The 18,578-nt window shown below is 37.0% G+C and overlaps 1 protein-coding gene across 1 annotated transcript in view; it reads left to right on the top strand.

The window, feature by feature from the left end:
- TXLNB (taxilin beta) overlaps positions 1 to 18,578 on the top strand; it is a 47,198-nt gene that overhangs the window by 13,206 nt on the left and 15,414 nt on the right. The window contains exons 4-7 of the mRNA XM_041744052.1: positions 3,740 to 3,910; positions 10,966 to 11,160; positions 12,946 to 13,065; positions 16,240 to 16,314. Coding sequence (XP_041599986.1) covers positions 3,740 to 3,910; positions 10,966 to 11,160; positions 12,946 to 13,065; positions 16,240 to 16,314 — 561 coding nt within the window. The remainder of the gene's footprint in view (positions 1 to 3,739; positions 3,911 to 10,965; positions 11,161 to 12,945; positions 13,066 to 16,239; positions 16,315 to 18,578) is intronic.

Here is an 18,578-nt window from a genome sequence, read left to right as displayed (position 1 = left end):
AGTATGAATTCCTTCTGGTTTTTGTGTTTGTTTGTTTTTTAATGGTCATAGTACTTTCCAAAAGCATAGTAGAAATTTATAAAGCAAGTACCGTGTATCAACTTTTTTTTTTATCACAGCTTGCTTAACATTAGCTATTAACTGTCTATGAACAATTTCAATGGCATAAAATAAGTTAGGTTTCAAAAATATTTTTCCTAAAAATAAGGCCCCATTCTCACCTGTCCATCCCTGCTCTCTTCAATATTTCCCACATCATTTTCCCTTTGCCACTTTGATTTACTTCCTTCTACCAAAGCCAGTCATGTTTCGTTTCTAGCGCCATGCTTCATACTTGGCTGGACTGGGCAGCATTCGAGCTCCGCACAGGAAGCCATGTGCAGTGCTGCAACCCACAGAAGCACATCAGAGAAGCACCACTTCTCCCATCTGCCGAGATTTTCTTCCTAAGCCACAGCTGTTCACCATGGGAACTCCCTCCGCCTACTCACCTTCCTAGTCAAGAGTCACCCCACCCAGGTTATTTTTCCAGAGCGCCTACTCAATTCAAGCCTACTTACTATACTTTGGCATTTATATCATGTCCTGTAATGAACTTTAAAACCCAAAAGATCATTCTAGAAAGAATGAATAGGAGATAATTGGCCAAAAACTCATTACATTTCTTTTTCAGAAAGGCAAAATTATGAATAATTTCAATCTTTTACTTAAAGACTAAAACCTATTTCATTGCTCACTGATTTGGATATTAATATAGAAGGTGTCTGACATGTATTAACATAGAATAAATCATCAAATTCAAAGCTGTGAATCAAAATGCCACTCTAGCTAACTCACCCTTACAGACTCTGAATCCTGTAATATCATCTATGATTGTTTTCATTAATAAATAAGGATATATTTATTAATAAAGATACCACATGACTAAATTAAGAAGGGACTTGGGAGAAGTAGGTTTTCTAAGTTTCCTCAGTTTTAATGTAGTTACAACAAACCACTAATACTATTCTGATTTAGTAATTGGCATTAATTTTACTTTTTTAACTTAATAATGAAAAAGAGAGAGCAAGAAAAATAGCAGATAAAAATCCAATATGACTGTTACAATTGTACAGAAGTGCTGTGTCTAAGTGCATCATTAAATCACTAAGCCAGTAAGTATTTGACTAAAGTTGACTCAGTTACAATATGTTCGCTTTCATTAAGAACCATATATATATATGGTATATATATATATGGAATATATATATATATATTCACAAGTCAGAAGTATTTGAATAAAGTTAGCCACACTCTTCATAAATTTATCAGAAAGTTAAGAGTTTTTTTTTAGAGCAAAGCAAGATAGACCTAATGGCAAATATGTATGACTTTGCAGTAAAACTAGAACATTACATGGTTGATAAGCAAGCAAAAATCATCTCTTCCAACTTACAAAACACATGTAGGGTATCTTCCTCCTAGTGCTCAGGTAAATCCATATGGGGTAGTACTCCCTTGTTTGGCAGTTTTGCCCACCGTGGGCCAATAGTCAATGTCTGTCTGGAGATATTATGAATGCCACAATTGGGGGGCGCTACTGGCATCCAGTAGGTTGGGGACAAGGATGCTGCTAAACAGCCTACAATGCTCAAGATAGCCCCCCACAACAAGAAATTATTTGGCTCAATATGTACAAGTGCTTAAGTTGAGAAACCCTCAACTTAATCTTCAAAAAGAAAAAAGTCTAAATAATAATGGCAATAACAATAATAATATATAAATTTCAGATAGAGATAATAGGTCATTTAAAATCAAATATACTCTCTCTCTAAAATTTTTTCTTTATAATTAAAAAAAAATGAAAAAAAATGGGAGGCGCCTGGATGACTCAGTCAGTTAAGTGTCCAACTCTTGATTTCAGCTCGTGATCTCAGGGTCGTGAGATGGAGCCCTGCATGGGGCTCTGTGCTCAGTGAGGAGTCTGCTTGAGATTCTCTCTCTCCCTCTTCTTCTGCCCCTCCCCCCACTCTATCTCTAAAAAAATAAAATAAAAATAAAAAATAAATAAAATCCAAATATAAGCACAAATGTAACTATGGTACAAAATGAAAAAAACTCATCCATCCTTTTAATAGGAGGTTAGAATGAGAAACATAATAAAATATCAATGATTTCCCAATTGAACCTCAGAAAGAAATCAATTTCAATCAATGTTTATGGTCATATGGGTCTAATTTTTCCTGTTGTTAATTCTCACTAATAAATGAAAATTGCCCATAAATGTGAAGATTGAATATCATTTATGAACATCTCCAGCTTAATCCAACAATGATCATTTTGGTGTGGCAGGAAGGAGTGAGGAAGAGAGTAAAATAAGTCATGAACTGAAGTAAGTGTGACAGTCTTGTTCAGCTAGTTCAAAAAGAACAAATACCTTTTCAAGACAGGGAGATTGAGGCACATGCGAGAGTTCATATTGTGTGTGATCACTTGCATCAGATTCTTCAAATCACTAAGAACACCTGGGGTTCAGAAGCCCTGACAGTCTCACAGGGGCTTTTCCTCCTCTTGAGCCAACAAAGTCATAATCAGGATAAGCACCTACCTGCATTAAGCACTATTTTGGCACTCAGGAAACTGAGTCCAGCAAAAGAAAGGCTCTGGATGAACTGATACAGCCTCACTGACTGTCTGTCTGAGATCAACACATCTGGCATGTGCTAGTCTCTGATGCTTCCGTTGGTTGATCCCCAAACTGCCCCCCCCACCCACCAGAGCTAGAATTCCATTAAAACATCACTAGATTTGGCAAACAAAATAGAGAACACCCAGTTAAGTTTATGTTTCAGGTAAACAAAATTTTTTTTTCAGTAAAAGTGTCCCATCCAATACTTTAGATATACTTTTACTAAAATTTTTTAATTATTTGAAATTCAAATTTAACTGGGTGTCCCACATCTTATCTTGTGACTTCATCCTTGAACTGTAGCATCCCAAGATGGGAAGTCGCATGGAACTATGTGGTAGCAGCTGGAGGAGCATGAGAAAAGGCTCCCACTGTGGTTGGCAAAAGTGCGTGTCATGATTTATTGGCCATGAGCATGGAACCTGGGGATGGTCAGAGGGCAGGGTGTGTTATGGATACTTGCCATTCTCACTGTTGAATTGTGCAGTGGCTACTTCTGAAGCTCTGGTGGAAAATCGCCAATGCTAGGTAGTTGAGAGGTATTTTCTCTTCCCTCCCTGTTTTACAAACCACAGACTTCACCTTCCGCTTACCAGGAGGCTGTTTTATGCTTTCTTATTCTTTAAAAAATAGTTGCTATAAGCTTGTTATGAGAAATAATTGTGAGAACAAAATATAAACCAAGCAGACACACTGTTGACCATTGCACCAATGCAAGACATTATCATGAATTCTGACAGCTTTACAGATTCCAAGACATGCCCTTCTATATTGACCAGTATCACTGGATAGATTCAAGAGAAGGAAAACTATTTATAGACCACCAAAAAGAATAGGAAGGGATCATTATAATGATAAGAAAAACCTATAAATGATATGCTCTAAAAGCTGTATCTATGAGTATCACTAAGTCCCATTTGTGAAATTTTTTGCAGAGGGGCAGTGACAATAGCAAAGAATGTTTCCAACAACTACAGAGTAATCTTTTGGTATTTCCTCTTTTCATCCTTTTCTATCAACTCAAAAGCAATTTCTGCCATTTTCTTTTATTTTTGCATCCCTCATGTCTAGCTGGATGAGCATCGCACTGAGCAAAAGAAGTTAAAGTTCTTACAAAAGAAACAGGTACAAATCCAAAAAGAAAAAGACCAGCTACAAAGTGAACACAGCAGAGCTATCCTTGCTCGAAGCAAACTGGAGAGTCTATGCCGGGAGTTGCAGAGACACAACAAGACACTGAAGGTATGTTACCACCACCTCTCTGAATAACACACTTTCTGGCATGCAGCGCAGCACGGGCTTCTGCCACTCATGGAAAGAGCATGAGTTTCTGATTTCCCATAAATTATTTTAACTCCCCAAGCCTGTTTCCTCATCTGTAAAATGGGGATCACGCCAACGTCACCATGTGGCCAGGGAAAAATTAAACAAGGTCATATACATAAGGTGCTACGTAGTACCTGACACAGAGCAGGCCCCCAGGAAAACATGTACCATCCTCCTTGCCTTTTTCTTGCCCCAGTTTGTTTTATTTTTTAGGGTAAGACTTAGTTCTACCCTGTAAAATACAAATTTGTAAAAATTCCACAGTTTTTGTATTATGATGAATTCTGCAGAACACAAGAAAAATTGACACAAAAGAACACAAGAAAAATAAGTGACACAATACAGCAAGACTGAGAGCCAGAATGTCAACAGTCAGCTGAGAAAAGAAGCTACTTGAAAAAATACCGAAGCTCTTCAGACTTAATTATTCAATCTAAAAATAATAGACTGATCACTTCATTCAGTCTGCATGGGTTTCATTAATTACAGCAGAAGCCTGTAGCAGTGTGCCTAATTTGATTACACACAGACACTAGCTCCATTCAATCAATGAAGCAAGATGCAGGGCTCTCCAAGATGATACCGCCTGCATCCACAATCCCCTTTCCAGCTGAAGATCTTAAAGCTTTTGACAAACAATAATTAATTAGACACCAATATTCCAGTGAGATAGTTATTATTACATGTGTTTAAAAGGAAACATTTTAAGAAGCAGAGAGATTGATATCACTGCTGAGTTTGTGCAACATAGCAGGGAAGAAAACTGGAAGAGAATCATGACTCTTATATTCCAGATTGGTTTTTGATATCTAGGAAATGGAAGGCCAGCGTGATGAGCTATAGCTCTCAAATTACAAGTTGTAGGAGAAGGGCTTCTGGCATCCTTTCACTCATTGCACTAGGGACAATCAGAATTGCAGGTTAAACGGCGGCCCAGGATGAGAGCATTATTCTCAAGATACACATTCAAGCAAATAGCACTCTGTGTTTACATAAATCCTCTGGCTTTCAATAGTGTTATATGGTAATGAGATAAAAATTAAATCAAAGATAGTGGAAAGTTTATCAACAAAGATATTTAAAGAATGGGATGGGGTACCTGTGTGGCTCAGTCAGTTAGGCGTCTGACTCTTGATTTTGGCTCAGGTCATGATCTCAGGGTTGTGAGATCCAGCCCCACGTGGGAGTGTAGAGCCCACTTAAGATTCTCTCTTCCCTGACCATCCCCTCTCTAAAATTAATTAATTGATTGATTAATTAATTAAAATAACAAATGGGGTGATGTTGCTTGTGCTTTTTGAGTAACATTCAAAGAAAATAATGGAAGTGGCAAGAGACCTATAGGTATAGCCACACACCCTCACCAATGGCTTCCCGTTATGGACAATGAAGTTAAGTATCATTATTACACCAGGACTTGTGCTAAGAGCCTTAACACAACCTTGTGCTAGGGTTAATAGCTCCATTTTATTGATGACTAAACCGAGACTTGGCAATTCAAATCAATTATCCAAGGTTATGCATATATTAAGTATCAAAACCATGCTTCGGATTCAAAATATTTTCTGAGTCTCCTTCTCCATTTTTCCTTTACCCATGGATTATTTAGAAGTTTTGCTTAATTTTTATAACCCATTGAACATGGTCTATCTTGACAAACATACTATATGCACTTGGAAAGAATGTCTGTTTTTCAAATGTTAGGTGTAATTTTGCATAAGCAACAATTAGCTCTGGATCATTACTGAATTTTTGTTGTTCTATCTATGGCTGAGGAAATCTCCTAGTATAATTAAAAATCTCCTAGTATAATTTTGAAACTCTCTACTTCTTTTAATTATGTTAAATGTTTGCTTCACATATTTTGAAGCATTAATTTGACAAGTATACACATTTGTGATTGTTATATCTCCTTGATAAATTGTTTTATCACCATGACATGTCTTTCTGTAAAGATCTTATCTTGATGTTTACATTATCTGATATCAATAAAGCCCCATCCAGTTTTCTTACTCTTATTGTTTTCAGGGTATATCTCTTTCCATCCTTATTTTCAAACTTGGACCTTTATATTTAAAGTGAGCCTCTTATAGACAGTATATAGTACCTTGCTTCTATCATTCTTATAATATCTATCTTTTAAGAGTACTAGTCCATTAACTACAGTGAAATTATAAGTGTGGTTGGATATATTTCTACTATTCTATTATTTATTCATCATCTGCCATCTCTGTTGTCTGGTTCTCTATTCTTTTCCTACTTTCCTTTGGATTATTTGAATATTTTAAAAATTCCATTCTAATTTATTTCTTGGATTTTTAAGTATACTTCTTTGTACTTTCAGGGGTTGCTCTGTAATTACTTAAACATTCTTAGCTTTCTACAGTCTACCTGGAGTTAATACTGTATCACTTCATATAATGTGTAGAAACACTACAACTTAAATTGGTCCATTTAGTGATCCCCCTTCAAACTATAATTGTTATATGTATTACATTTACATACATGTATAAAGCCCATGAGGCAATGTTATAATTTCTACTTAAATGATACTATACATTTCTTTAAAAATTAAAGGCAAAACTGTCTTCTTTATTTACCTAGATATTTATCATTTCTGACACTTTTTATTCCTCTAAAACTTCTACTTTCTGTCTGGTGTCATTCCCTTCAGTTTGGAGAACTTCCATTAGTATTTTTTATCATACAAGTCTGCAATTAATTCTCTTTTTTGTTGTTTGTGGGGTTTTTTTTATCATTAAAATGTCTTTATTTTGCTTTTATTTTTGAAGGCTATAATCATTGGATATAAAATTCTGGGTTGGCAAGGGTTTTTTTTTTTATTTCTCTCTCTCTCAGCCTTTTATAGGTTCTGTATTGTGTAATCTAATCTCCACAATTTCTGATGAAAATCAACAATGATTTGAATTGCTGTTCCCCAGTTATGCAATATGCCATTTATCTCTGATTACTTTCGGGGTTTTTCTATTGATCTTTGGTATTCAGAATTTTGACTTCTTTATGCTTAGCTCCAGTTTTCCTCATATTTATCTTATTTAGGATTGACTGAGCTTCTTGTATCTGTAATTTCTATCTTTCACCAATTTTGGTAAAGTTTCAACCATTTTTTTCAAGTATTTTTTATGTCTCATTCTTTCTCCTTTCCTTCTAAGATTCTAACTTCATGAGTGTTAAACCTTTTACTATTGTCCCACAGGTCCTTCAGCCTCTCATACGTTCTTCACCAATCCATTTTCTTCTATCTTCAGATTAGATCACTTATATTGATCTAGCTTCACATTCACTGATTTTTTTTCTCTGTCATCTCCGTTTTGCTCTAAGTCCACTCAATGATCTATAAATTTCATATATTATGACTTTTACTCCAGAATTTCCATTTCGTTCTTTCTTATAGATTTTTTCCTCTCTTGAGATTTCCTGTATTTTCATTTGTTAAGATAATACTTTCCTTTATAATCATTAAGCATACATATAATACCTGTTTTTAAATTCTTGTTTGCTAATTATACATCTGGTTCATTATGGAATAGGCCTCCTCTGATTACCTTTTCTTATAAGAATGGGTCACATTCTCTTAGTTCTTCATATATCAAGTCATTGTAGACTGTATCCTGGATGTTGCAGCTGTTGTGTTGTGGAGCATGTGGATTCTACTATACTCCTTGAGAATGTTGTTGCTGTTGTTCTTTTTAACCAGGGATTTAACTTGATTAGAGTCAAACTGCAAATCCTCTCTCAGGGAGAAATTCAAGTTCAGTTCAGTTCTTTTTTTCTTAACTAGGCTGCTTTGAGCCTGCCCTGAGCATGTGTGGTTCAGAGTCAGCCAAAGATTTGGGCAGAATGTATTACAGAATTTAGGGCTCTCTCTCTCTCTCTCTCTCTCTCTCTCTCTCTCTCTCTCTCTTATTTTTGGGAATCTCCCCACATCTTCCACTAGCTGTAGTTCTTCAGAACTCTCCATTCTTCACAAAATAGTAGGTAGGTTTTCTATGACCGTTTTACCTGTCCCATGCAGCTGCTAATTTCAGTCTTCACCCAAGATGAAAGCTGAAGAAGGACACAGAGAGAGAAACTTACAGTATATCATTCCCTTTTTACAGGTGTCAACTTCCCTATAGCATCTGTCTGACCTCCAGTTCTCCAGTGTTTTTAAGTAGTGGTTTCTTGCATTTTGTCCAGACCTCATACTTGTTATCTGTAGAAGGGTCAAAGTGATATGAGCTTCCTTGGTCATACTAGTAAAACAACATAAGTATATCTGCTACTAAAATCCATGTGCTAGGAGCTTGGGAAGATACAGAAAAAGAATGCATGCCAAGCTCTTCCACCAAAAAACTCTTAACTATTGCTATTCTTTATTAAAATTGATTCTTTAGGGGATCCCTGGGTGGCTCAGCAGTTTATCGCCTGCTTTCAGCCCAGGGCATGATCCTGGAGTCCTGGGATCGAGTCCCACATTGGGCTCCCTGCATGGAGCCTGCTTCTCCCTCTGCCTGTGTCTCTGCCTCTCTCTTTCTCTCTTTGACTCTCATGAATAAATAAATAAAATCTTTAAAAATAAAATAAAATAAAATAAAATTGATTCTTTAGTGGGTCAAAAAAGAACCCACAAAAGATCACAATTTAGGGTAATCTAGAAAAAGACCAGTGAATGTATGAGACATGGATTTATTTCAAAAAAATACTCATATATTTGAAGCACTAAATGTGAACTTCAAACTATACTGAAAAAGAACTTTCCAGTAAGAGACGGGTGTTTCAGGGAACATGATTTTAGTAAATAAATAAGTAGGATTTGTTATCAGAATGTCACAGAATTTTAACATGGAAAGGATTGTAAGACTCATCTAGTCCAACTTACTCATGTTTGTATGTAAATTAATAATTTGTTGATTAATTGAATTAACATTTACTGAATACTTATGAATCACCTGCCAGGCCCAGCACCAGTTCTAAGATACATATTGCTGCTTGCAAAGTCTCTTTTCTTAGTTATTTCATACTTTATTTTTCAATCTTATTTGCATTATTAATTGTGACTTTGAACAATGTGCTTGATAAGGAAAATTTGTTCTCTGACATCATCCAAATGATTGCAAATTTTTTACCAATAGAACCAAGTTTTATAAGATTTTGCTAGATTTATTTTTCCCTCATTGATAAACAATGTACTGTAAAATGCAAAATGCTACTTTGTGGGTCAGGATTCAGTGCTGTAATGGTTTGACCTGTGTTTAAACCATCCTAACACCCACACCTTCTTTCTGTACCCAGTTGCCAGTGATAAGCTCAAACTTGCTAACTATCATGGGATGGTTCTTTCATTTACTCATTCATTCATGGATGGAATAGTTATAAATGCAAATGGCATTCAGATCATGGTCTGTAGGTCTACAGCTAGGAACCTGTTGACTTCTAAGCTAAGCTGGAGCAGTAAGGAGACAATCACTATTATATAGATATTCAGTGACTCTTGGCAGATGGCTATAGTCATTCTTAGTGAAATATATATAGTAAGAGCATAAAAAGAGCAGAGAAATATAATATCTCAGTTAATGTCCTCAGATTAGGAAATGATATTTCCTACAATACCCCTAAGAAGGTGTCACCAAATAAATGTTTTATGACTTAATTATGATTCAGATATCAGGAGTTCTATCGGAGTTGGAGAATATGTTAATATGGTAGAGGAAAGAAGATACCTAATGATAACTTAAAATATTTTCAGAGCATAATTCTTAGCATCAGTTTTTATTTTGATCACATAATTCTACCATAATAAGGATTTGAACAATTACTTCTATTTAAATCATTTTTTCTTTTTAAAAATCCTGTTACATAATTTGATCACAGGAGGCAACTAAATGCAGTATAATTTTACTTGCCAACCATGAAGCAAGCTTTCATAATAACAATTAATCAGAACTGAAAGGCATCCTAAAATGTCTATATCATTTTTCAGCAGTGTCTCTATCTTTGGTATGATATAGCAAGATTAAACCCTTTGATTCTAAAAGAATGAGAGGCATCATCACAAAGCAAATACTTCTCAATATAGATATGGGGGAAATTTGGGCACATTGTTAGTAGTTAGCAATGAAAGGAGAGTTTTGATTTGGGAAAAAAGAGAACAGAAATGATATAAAAGTTAATTTCCAATTCTTGAATGTTAACAAAGCAAAAGAGGGAGAAATTAGATGTTTATTTGAGAGTTAAAGAAAATTTGAAACTTAAAATCGCTTTCAGATTCAAAATTTATATTGAACATTTCAATTACCCTATGTGACACATGGGCTGATTGTTCTTTCAGAAATAAAACACCCAGCAAATTTTCTAAGATTTATTTTTACATTCTCGAATTGCTATAATTGATCTATAACTATCTTTGTTTCCTTTACAAGCTTGCAGATGAAAGTTTTCCTTACTAAGAAAAAGTTTATATTGTGATCACTTATATTTACAAAAGCTGGGTAATACAATTATGTGGTTAACATGCCCTAGTTCTTTTATAGAGGAATATGAGATCTATTATTCTTTTTTCTGTACCAAACCAAGGAAACACAGAATCTGTCTCATCAATCAGTAAAGCTGAGTGGCCTTTTTTCCAGGCCACAGCCAAGAGATCAAAACCCTGTTACTGCATGTTTGTTAGAAATTGCTACAGTTTATGCAGTCAGCCAGAGACCTGTCATCTTTAAAACAAGCCTATTCATCACTAACTATCCATTTCAAGGCCTTCATTGCACCTGCTCCGAGTAACCATGTATTTACAACTGAAACCTTTGCTCATACATTTATTTTGGGGCTGAGCAAGGTTGGCTCCAGAGAACTGAGGAAAAGATCCTACTTAACCCTGCACACTAATCTCCTTTCCTTTACCTAACCCTGAGTTCTATAAACCCAGATGCATGTAAGCCAGCCTAACAAAAGACTTTGCTTTTTATCCACAGGAGGAAACCCTTCAGCGAGCACGTGAGGAAGAAGAGAAGAGGAAGGAGATCACCAGTCACTTTCAGACCACTCTGACAGATATCCAGGCACAGATTGAACAGCAGAGTGAGCGAAATATGAAGCTGTGTCAGGAGAACACAGAGCTTGCAGAGAAACTGAAAAGCATCATTGATCAGTATGAGCTCAGAGAGGAGGTGAGAACCACATCAAACAACTTAGGGGCACTATAAATAGATTCAGATCTGGGCTGTGAAGATGGAGGACGTGGTTAATAAGAAAGTTATGGCCAGCCCTCTCAATTGATTAATATTTAGAATTGGATTTCTTTTACTAGCCAAAATAAAAACAGGTGGTGTTGCAAAATACCTGGCTGAAAGCCATATGGGGTTTCTTCAAAACTGGAATCACTGCAAAGCAAAGGTAATAAATAGGAAGTAGGAGGCCATGAGCACAGTTATCCCTGAAAATAGTATTTCTCAGCTTTTTAAAAATACTCTCTACAGAGCCAAGAAATATCTCACAGATTCCCTCTTAAGAATTATCATGTCATCTGAATGAATCTGCATTCTTTATCCCCCTCAAGCCAATAAGAGTATTAAAAATATAATTATAATATTCTTGATATTAGTTATTCAGTTTGTGCCAGGAAAGGTGCTGAGTACTGTACTTTGCATGCAATGTCATTTCATTGTCTCAACAAGCTTATGCACTAGACAATACTTTCTTATCCACGTTACATGGATGGGAAGCAGAGCCTGAGATTAAAGCACTTATCTGCAGTCACAAAAGCCAAAAGAGTTTTGCTTTCAATAGTTTACATTAGGAGACTATGGGGACCTTTTATTATTCCAAAACTATATTTTAATATTTAATATATTTTTAAGACTCCAGAAGCCCTCTCAGGATTTTTATGTCATGTTATTTTCCCCATCCTACCCATATTTTAAATGTCTGCCTTAAATATCACATAGCAATCACAGTGGCTGTGTTGGCAACATGCTAAGATTTTATCAAGAGAAAAACTGAGCACACCAAAGCAGTAGTTAGGTAAATCAAGAAACCCTTCACAATAAGCCAAAATGCTATGCTACCATTTTATCCTGTCACCAAGATCAGTCCTACTCCAGAATGATAGGTTCAGGCAAAAGCAAAATGGAAGAAGCTTACAAACAAAATGTCCATACTCTACAGAGAGATCTCAGGTAAGAATGGCCTGGTAGACCAGTAGTACATTCTTAGGATTGGTTCTGGATAAACTCTAAGCCAGAATTCCATAGTCTTCTTGCCACTGGGACCTACCAGTGACCAAGAAATGATCTGCACTGAAGTAGAATTAGAAGCTTCTCTTCACCAAGCTAGTTGAAAGGTCAGAAGATATAGGGGAAGCAGTAGCACATTTGCTATTAATTCATCTGTGACTTTTGGCCTTGTCTTGCCCATCAGAGCAAGAGTTGAAGTGGGTGGGAGGGCTCCCCACTAAGTGCCAGGCCCTGGGCCATGCTAGTCCTCCAGAGCTGCCTCACAACCTTTGAGACAAGAATGTGGAAGAGAATTCACTGGAATAAATTGTGATTAAAAGCAATTTTATATTCATAGTAATCATCAAAATACTGAGCAATTGTGCAATAGCGCTCACAATATGCATCAGTTTGCCATCTAGCATAATAAGTAGCATCATATCTGTAGTTACTAAGTTTAGAAAAATAATGTTGAGAGCTTGTAGAGCTCACATTACTGAACTCTGGCCCCTCTACCTTTTGCAGCCATCTTTGTGTAGTGCAAAATGCAGGGGACTCCACTAATTTGTGACTTTTTTACAAAGCCATAAGTGATGCCAATGTATTTATTCCCTACCCGCCCCCACCTTTTCTTTAAATCTTAAAACCTGGAGAACATATATGTCAATATTACTTTTTATTTTATATTTCTCAGCACCAGTAGTAAGTCAAGCCTGATCTGTGCAATTTATTTTCCCTTAGCATCTGGACAAAATATTTAAACACAGAGAACTACAACAGAAGCTGGTGGATGCAAAGCTTGAACAGGCACAAGAGATGATGAAGGAAGCCGAGGAGCGACACAAACGTGAAAAGGAATATGTATTTATCATTTTAGTCAGTGTGCTTGTCTGGTCTGCCTGGGGGTCAGAGAACCCCAAGAAAGCTGGTTTTGATTGTAGTTACAGAGCACTAGACAGATGGAGAGAGCCCGAGCTTCCTAGAGAACTACACTGGCCAGCCAGTAGAAGGCACTGTACCTACACAGTTTTTTATATAAAATAGTCACACATCTGTTCAACAAATCTTTTTCAAGCACCTGCCATATGCTAAGCATCGTTCTAGGGGCTGGTACAGCAGTGAACAAGACCAAGAAGGCCATGTCCCAGCACAGAGACCAGAATCTAAGAAAAGACAGGCAAGGGACACCTGGGTGGCTCAGCAGTTGAGGGTTTGCCTTTAGCTCAGGGTGTGATCCTGGGATCCTAGGATGGAGTCCTGCATCGGGCTCCCTGCAGGGAGCCTGCTTCTCCCTCTGCCTGTGTCTCTGCCTCTCTCTCTGTGTGTCTCCCATGAGTAAATAAATAAAATCTTTAAAAAAAAAAAAAAAAGAAAAGAAAAGATAGGCAATAAGCAAGCAAGGAGGAAAATTTCAGATAATAATCAGTGCTACTAGGGAAATAAGGAGGAATTGAAAAGAAGAAGAGCAGAAGGACGGGGCAGACTGTATGTAGCCTGGGGGACCAGGAAGCCTTCTGGAAGGGAGGATGCTTGAGCTGTGCCCGCCTCACGAGAAAGAGGTGGCCTCCGGCAGTAGTGTGAATAGCAACAACGAAAGCCCTCAAAATAAGAAATAAAGCATTTAATTATATAGAACCCAAGAAAATAGCTATTCCACTGTTGGTGTAATTACTCTCTTAGGCAAAGTATACTTCCTTTAGGATATCAGTACCTTTGATATATAACATATGAGACATGACAGAAGGATAACTAGACAAAGCTTCATTTGAAAAAGACTAGGGGTGGTTTTGAGGTGACCCAGCCTTAGCAAGAAACTAGTGTGCTGCCCTATTTTCTACCCTGGTTTAGCAAAATAGCAGATTTGAGTCCAAAAATATACCGCCCTCAGTTCTTCAGAGCTAGCCACCAGCCTGGGTTCCAGCTCTGATGCTTCTTTTTGAAAGTGATGAAATAATCAAGTGAGAGCAGGAAAGTTTCTTCATCCCAAGCAGAACATGCAGCCACCTTCCTCCCTCACGGTCAGGGAACTGGGTTCCTCAGCCTGCTCTGTGAAGCAGGGGCTCAGAGGGCCAGAGGGGACCCTGCAGGTCCTGTACCCCACAGCTGCCTCAGACCTCCAGAGGATGCGTTGATTGTACTTCTATAACAATTTAGCCTTCACTGCTCACTGGGAGGTGTTGAGGAACAGATAATTCACTTTACAAATGGAGAATTTGAACCGTGAGAAAAAGATAAACTTGGATTAGAAAAACAATGCTTCTAAGTTTTTAAAAATAACTTTATTATTGTTTTTTGTTCTAATTACCAAAAGTGGACATTTTTAAAAACAGGAGTAAAGAAAAAGGAAATCTAAATCAGCTTATCTTCAAATACACTAGAAACTTCTTAAACTGATGGCCACCTAATTGACTAGCTATGATGTCCATGATGTCCACCATTCTCTCTGTCAACACACTAACAGATGCCTATAACAAATTGAATCCTGTAGCTAGACAGCCACTTGAGTTTCTACACATGGGTTCCCAAGATAAGTAAGATGGCACTGACCAAAAATTAGCTCTTTGCTCCCAAAGTTATTCTTGCTTTTGTATTATGAAAACCAACAGAATGACACAGAAATGGATGAAATGTAAGTGTGAAAAGAAAGAGTTGTTTCTATGAAAACTATGCTTAATGCTTTGAAAGACTAAATGTAGGCAAATAGCACAAACAATTGTCAAGTTAGATGGGAGTAGCTATAAAAGACAGAGAGAAAGCTATACAATTCCAAAGAATGATCCAATCAAGCTTCTTCACAAATATCTTTAGGGCTGTAGGTTCTAGTACTATTGTTTAAAAAAGTAAAAATATATATATATATATATAAATTTTAAATGGCACATTATGGACATAATTTTTACAAAAACAAAACAAAATATATAAGAAACTCCTCTGAAGTCCAATCAGAAGACCTATATCCAAAACAAAGAGCGTAGCTCTCTATCAAAACTAACAAAAAAAAAAAAATAAACTAATAAATAAACATACATCTTAAGTTAAAATAAGATATTTTATTATTTTTAAAGATTGATTGATTGGAAAGAGAGGGAGAGACAGAGAGAGCACAAGTAAGGGAAGGGGCAGAGGGAGAGGGAGAAGGAGGAAGCAGACTCCCTACTGAGTGTGAAGCCCAACACAGGGCTCAGTCTCATGACCCTGAGGTGGTGACCTGAGCCAAAATCAAGAATCAGATGCTTAACAGACTAAGTCAATGAGGCACCCCAAAAATAACATGTTTTACATATATTTGTGTCACTTTTATGCCTAGGATAACTTTTTCAATGTAACCTATCAGCTCCCAGTTACGGCTATCTTTGATATAAGGACCTTGGTTGTACTCGAAAGGCTGTCTTGTGAAAGCAGGATAAGACTTATTTCATAAATATTCTACAAGATTTGGAATAATAGGTCAAATTTCTAACCCAGTGTTTCTCAAAATGTAATCCAGGGAACACCAACATCCAAACTATCTTGGGTATTTGCTCTCACTATAGACTTTAACCACACCCTACACTTCCTAGTTTACATTCTTTGAGAGGGATCTACATTTTAACATGCTGCCTAGCAGATTCTGATGCATGCTATGGTGGAGAACTGTGGTCTAGGAGAATAACTTTGAGTTTAATATAAAGGAACGTTTGTTCACAACAGTGATCCAGGTGGGGGTGCTCTGGAGATGTCCAAGCAGAGGCTGAATGATGGTTGAGCAGGACTGCTAGAGAATGTTCCAGAATTTGGTGGGAGGTTAAATTTTGCATGATTCATGCTTGAGTTGGAGATTATTTTTCTCTTTTTTTTTAACCAGGAGAACCACAAACTTTTAGTGGAGAATCCAACTGTTCAGACTAGCTGCTTTCTTAGATATTTTGCAAAGTTCCCTAAAATTTACTTAAGAGGGTTAACCAGCAAGTTATTAAGTTTTATACACAAATTATCACCAAATGGTGATGTAAAGGACAATTTGACAGTCTCTCCATGCATTCTTTCTTCTCACAGTTGCTGAACCAGGCAGCAGAGTGGAAACTTCAGGCCAAAGTACTGAAGGAACAAGAGACAGTCCTGCAGGCTCAGGTGAAGTGGGGGAGACAACAGTGCATGAGGTGTACTCTCCTTGCTGTCCCCACATAAAGGGGCTGTGAACCAAAGATAGTCTGCACCAGGATTTATGTGTCACAGGGGGGCAGGAATTAGAAATGAACACTAACTTCATACTTATGATTTTAAAGTAAAAAGAAAAGCACAGTATTATATCTAAGAAAAATAACACAACAACATCCAGTCAAAAGGTTTGTTGACATATCAGTGGGGGCCCTGAAATGGTTCACTAGAATGAGCTGGGGTCCAGATTCCTGCCTGTCCATAATATGTCTCCTTTCTCTCCTCCCCATTACCCTATTTAAGTAAGAATAAAATGGCAAATGGTCAGATGCACCATACAGAACTGTCAATACTGAAAATATCTGTACTGGTTTGATATCATTTATAACAAAGGAAATTAGAAAAATTAAGTCAGCACCTAAGTTTTTGTGCTATCATAGGTTGGCCTTGTCAGTGGTTAATGACTAGAGACGACGGACAAGTAGGGCACAATTTTGATTTGGCTCCGTGATGTCATGTGCGTGTTCTAATGAGACTATAAGAATTCATAATTCACACTCAAAGCCTCAGGCAACAGATGACTCTATCCCTCTTTCCTGTGCCCTTGTGGCCCTGCGCCTTCTGGGAAAGGTTCCCTGTCATATTCCAGGTGAGTCATCCTAGGGCTGAGCTGTAGAGAAGCACTAGCACCCCAGCTGGGAGAAATGTCCTAGTGAGAGAAGGACTATAAAGTCACACAGAACAAATAAATTCACAGAAGTTGAGGAAGTCAGAAGGCTTCCAAGCTGGGCAGTGTTAGTTTAAGACCTGAGTGATTCACTTGTAAATGTTGATGTGCTGACTGCTATACACTTATTCACTCTAAAAAACAAAAGCAAAAAACTTGTCATTACATGAATAAACAAGTTCAATGAATACTTCTTGATTTTAAAGAAGCAAATAAGAAACTTAAAATCACAAGTTGTATCACTGCAGACAAAGACACAGATAACATTTTTATATCTAACCTTCCTAAAGCAGACTTTTCCAGTGTGAACCAAATGCAATGAGAGAGTCATGTATTCAGCTAGCATCAGAATGTAGGCCTTTAAAGACCTGTGGAATAAAACATAAAGGTGTGACCCAACTTCCCACCTATACCCCCTCAAATTTGAAAAAGCATCTACCAGGGGTTTTAGACTTGCCCAGGTTTCTCATTTGTCCATCAATACTGGACTGAGTCCAGGGACCTGGGTCAGAGTCCTGGCTCTGCTGCTCAGAATTTATCTAACCCTGTGCAATTTATCTGAACCTCCTTATACCTAAATCTCCTTGACTGTAAAATAAGGATACTATAATGTATCACAAGCTTTGGAGTTCTCTGATCTCTGGGAGACTTTACTATTCAGTATTCAGTATTCCCAAAACATAACAGCATACAAGGCAGCAGCTACTATCTAAAATACAGTTGTTTTTGACATTATGACAGCTCTCCTTCAGAGCTATGGATGGTAACTGTTCATATGTTTGGTTAAGTTTATAAAAAGAAAATGAGTTAATGAACATTTAATATATGCAGTTTGCTTTCAAATTATGCACTCAGAGCACTTATCTCCATGCCTGACCCATAATAAGCATAATTATTTCAACCAATATTTATTGAGCACCTGCTTAGTGCTAGGCAAGGTTATAGGTGTTGAAGATATACTAATCAGTAAGAGAATCAAAAATCTCTGCCTAATTAAATTCACAATCTAGTGATAACAACAACATTGATAAAAATGCTAACAATTAGTTGTATGAACCAATATCACTATTATTTCATGGGTGAGGATCTATATAAGGATATACGAGACAAAAGGAGTCTTATTTGCAAAAAAAAATTAAGAGCTACTGGAAAAGATGATCTCAAGACCCTGTCAGCTCTAGTTCTTGAATGCAGAGAATTTCCAGAATTGAAGCCGTGTGGTCCTAAGCTGGGTTAATCTTGCCTTCTCCTCTATTGCTTTGTTTTTCGTGGTGTGTGGCTCTTGGCAAGGACCCCTCCCCGCCTTGTCTGTCTCTTGTCTTCAGGCACTTTCTAAAACTCCAGGAATAACTTAATCTTCAAGAAGAATATAAAGGCCCCCAAAACCTATATGTAATCATGTTTAAAGTTTCTCTTGATAAGTAGCAACATTTTATTTTTAAAACCTTTAAACTTTGAGAAACACAATCTACCACAGGTTAGTTGGCATAGCACTTGAACACTTCCTTTG

The sequence above is a fragment of the Vulpes lagopus genome, chromosome 2 (assembly GCF_018345385.1).
Source record: "Vulpes lagopus strain Blue_001 chromosome 2, ASM1834538v1, whole genome shotgun sequence".
NCBI lineage: Eukaryota > Metazoa > Chordata > Mammalia > Carnivora > Canidae > Vulpes > Vulpes lagopus.
This window is presented reverse-complemented; position numbering and strand designations above follow the sequence as displayed.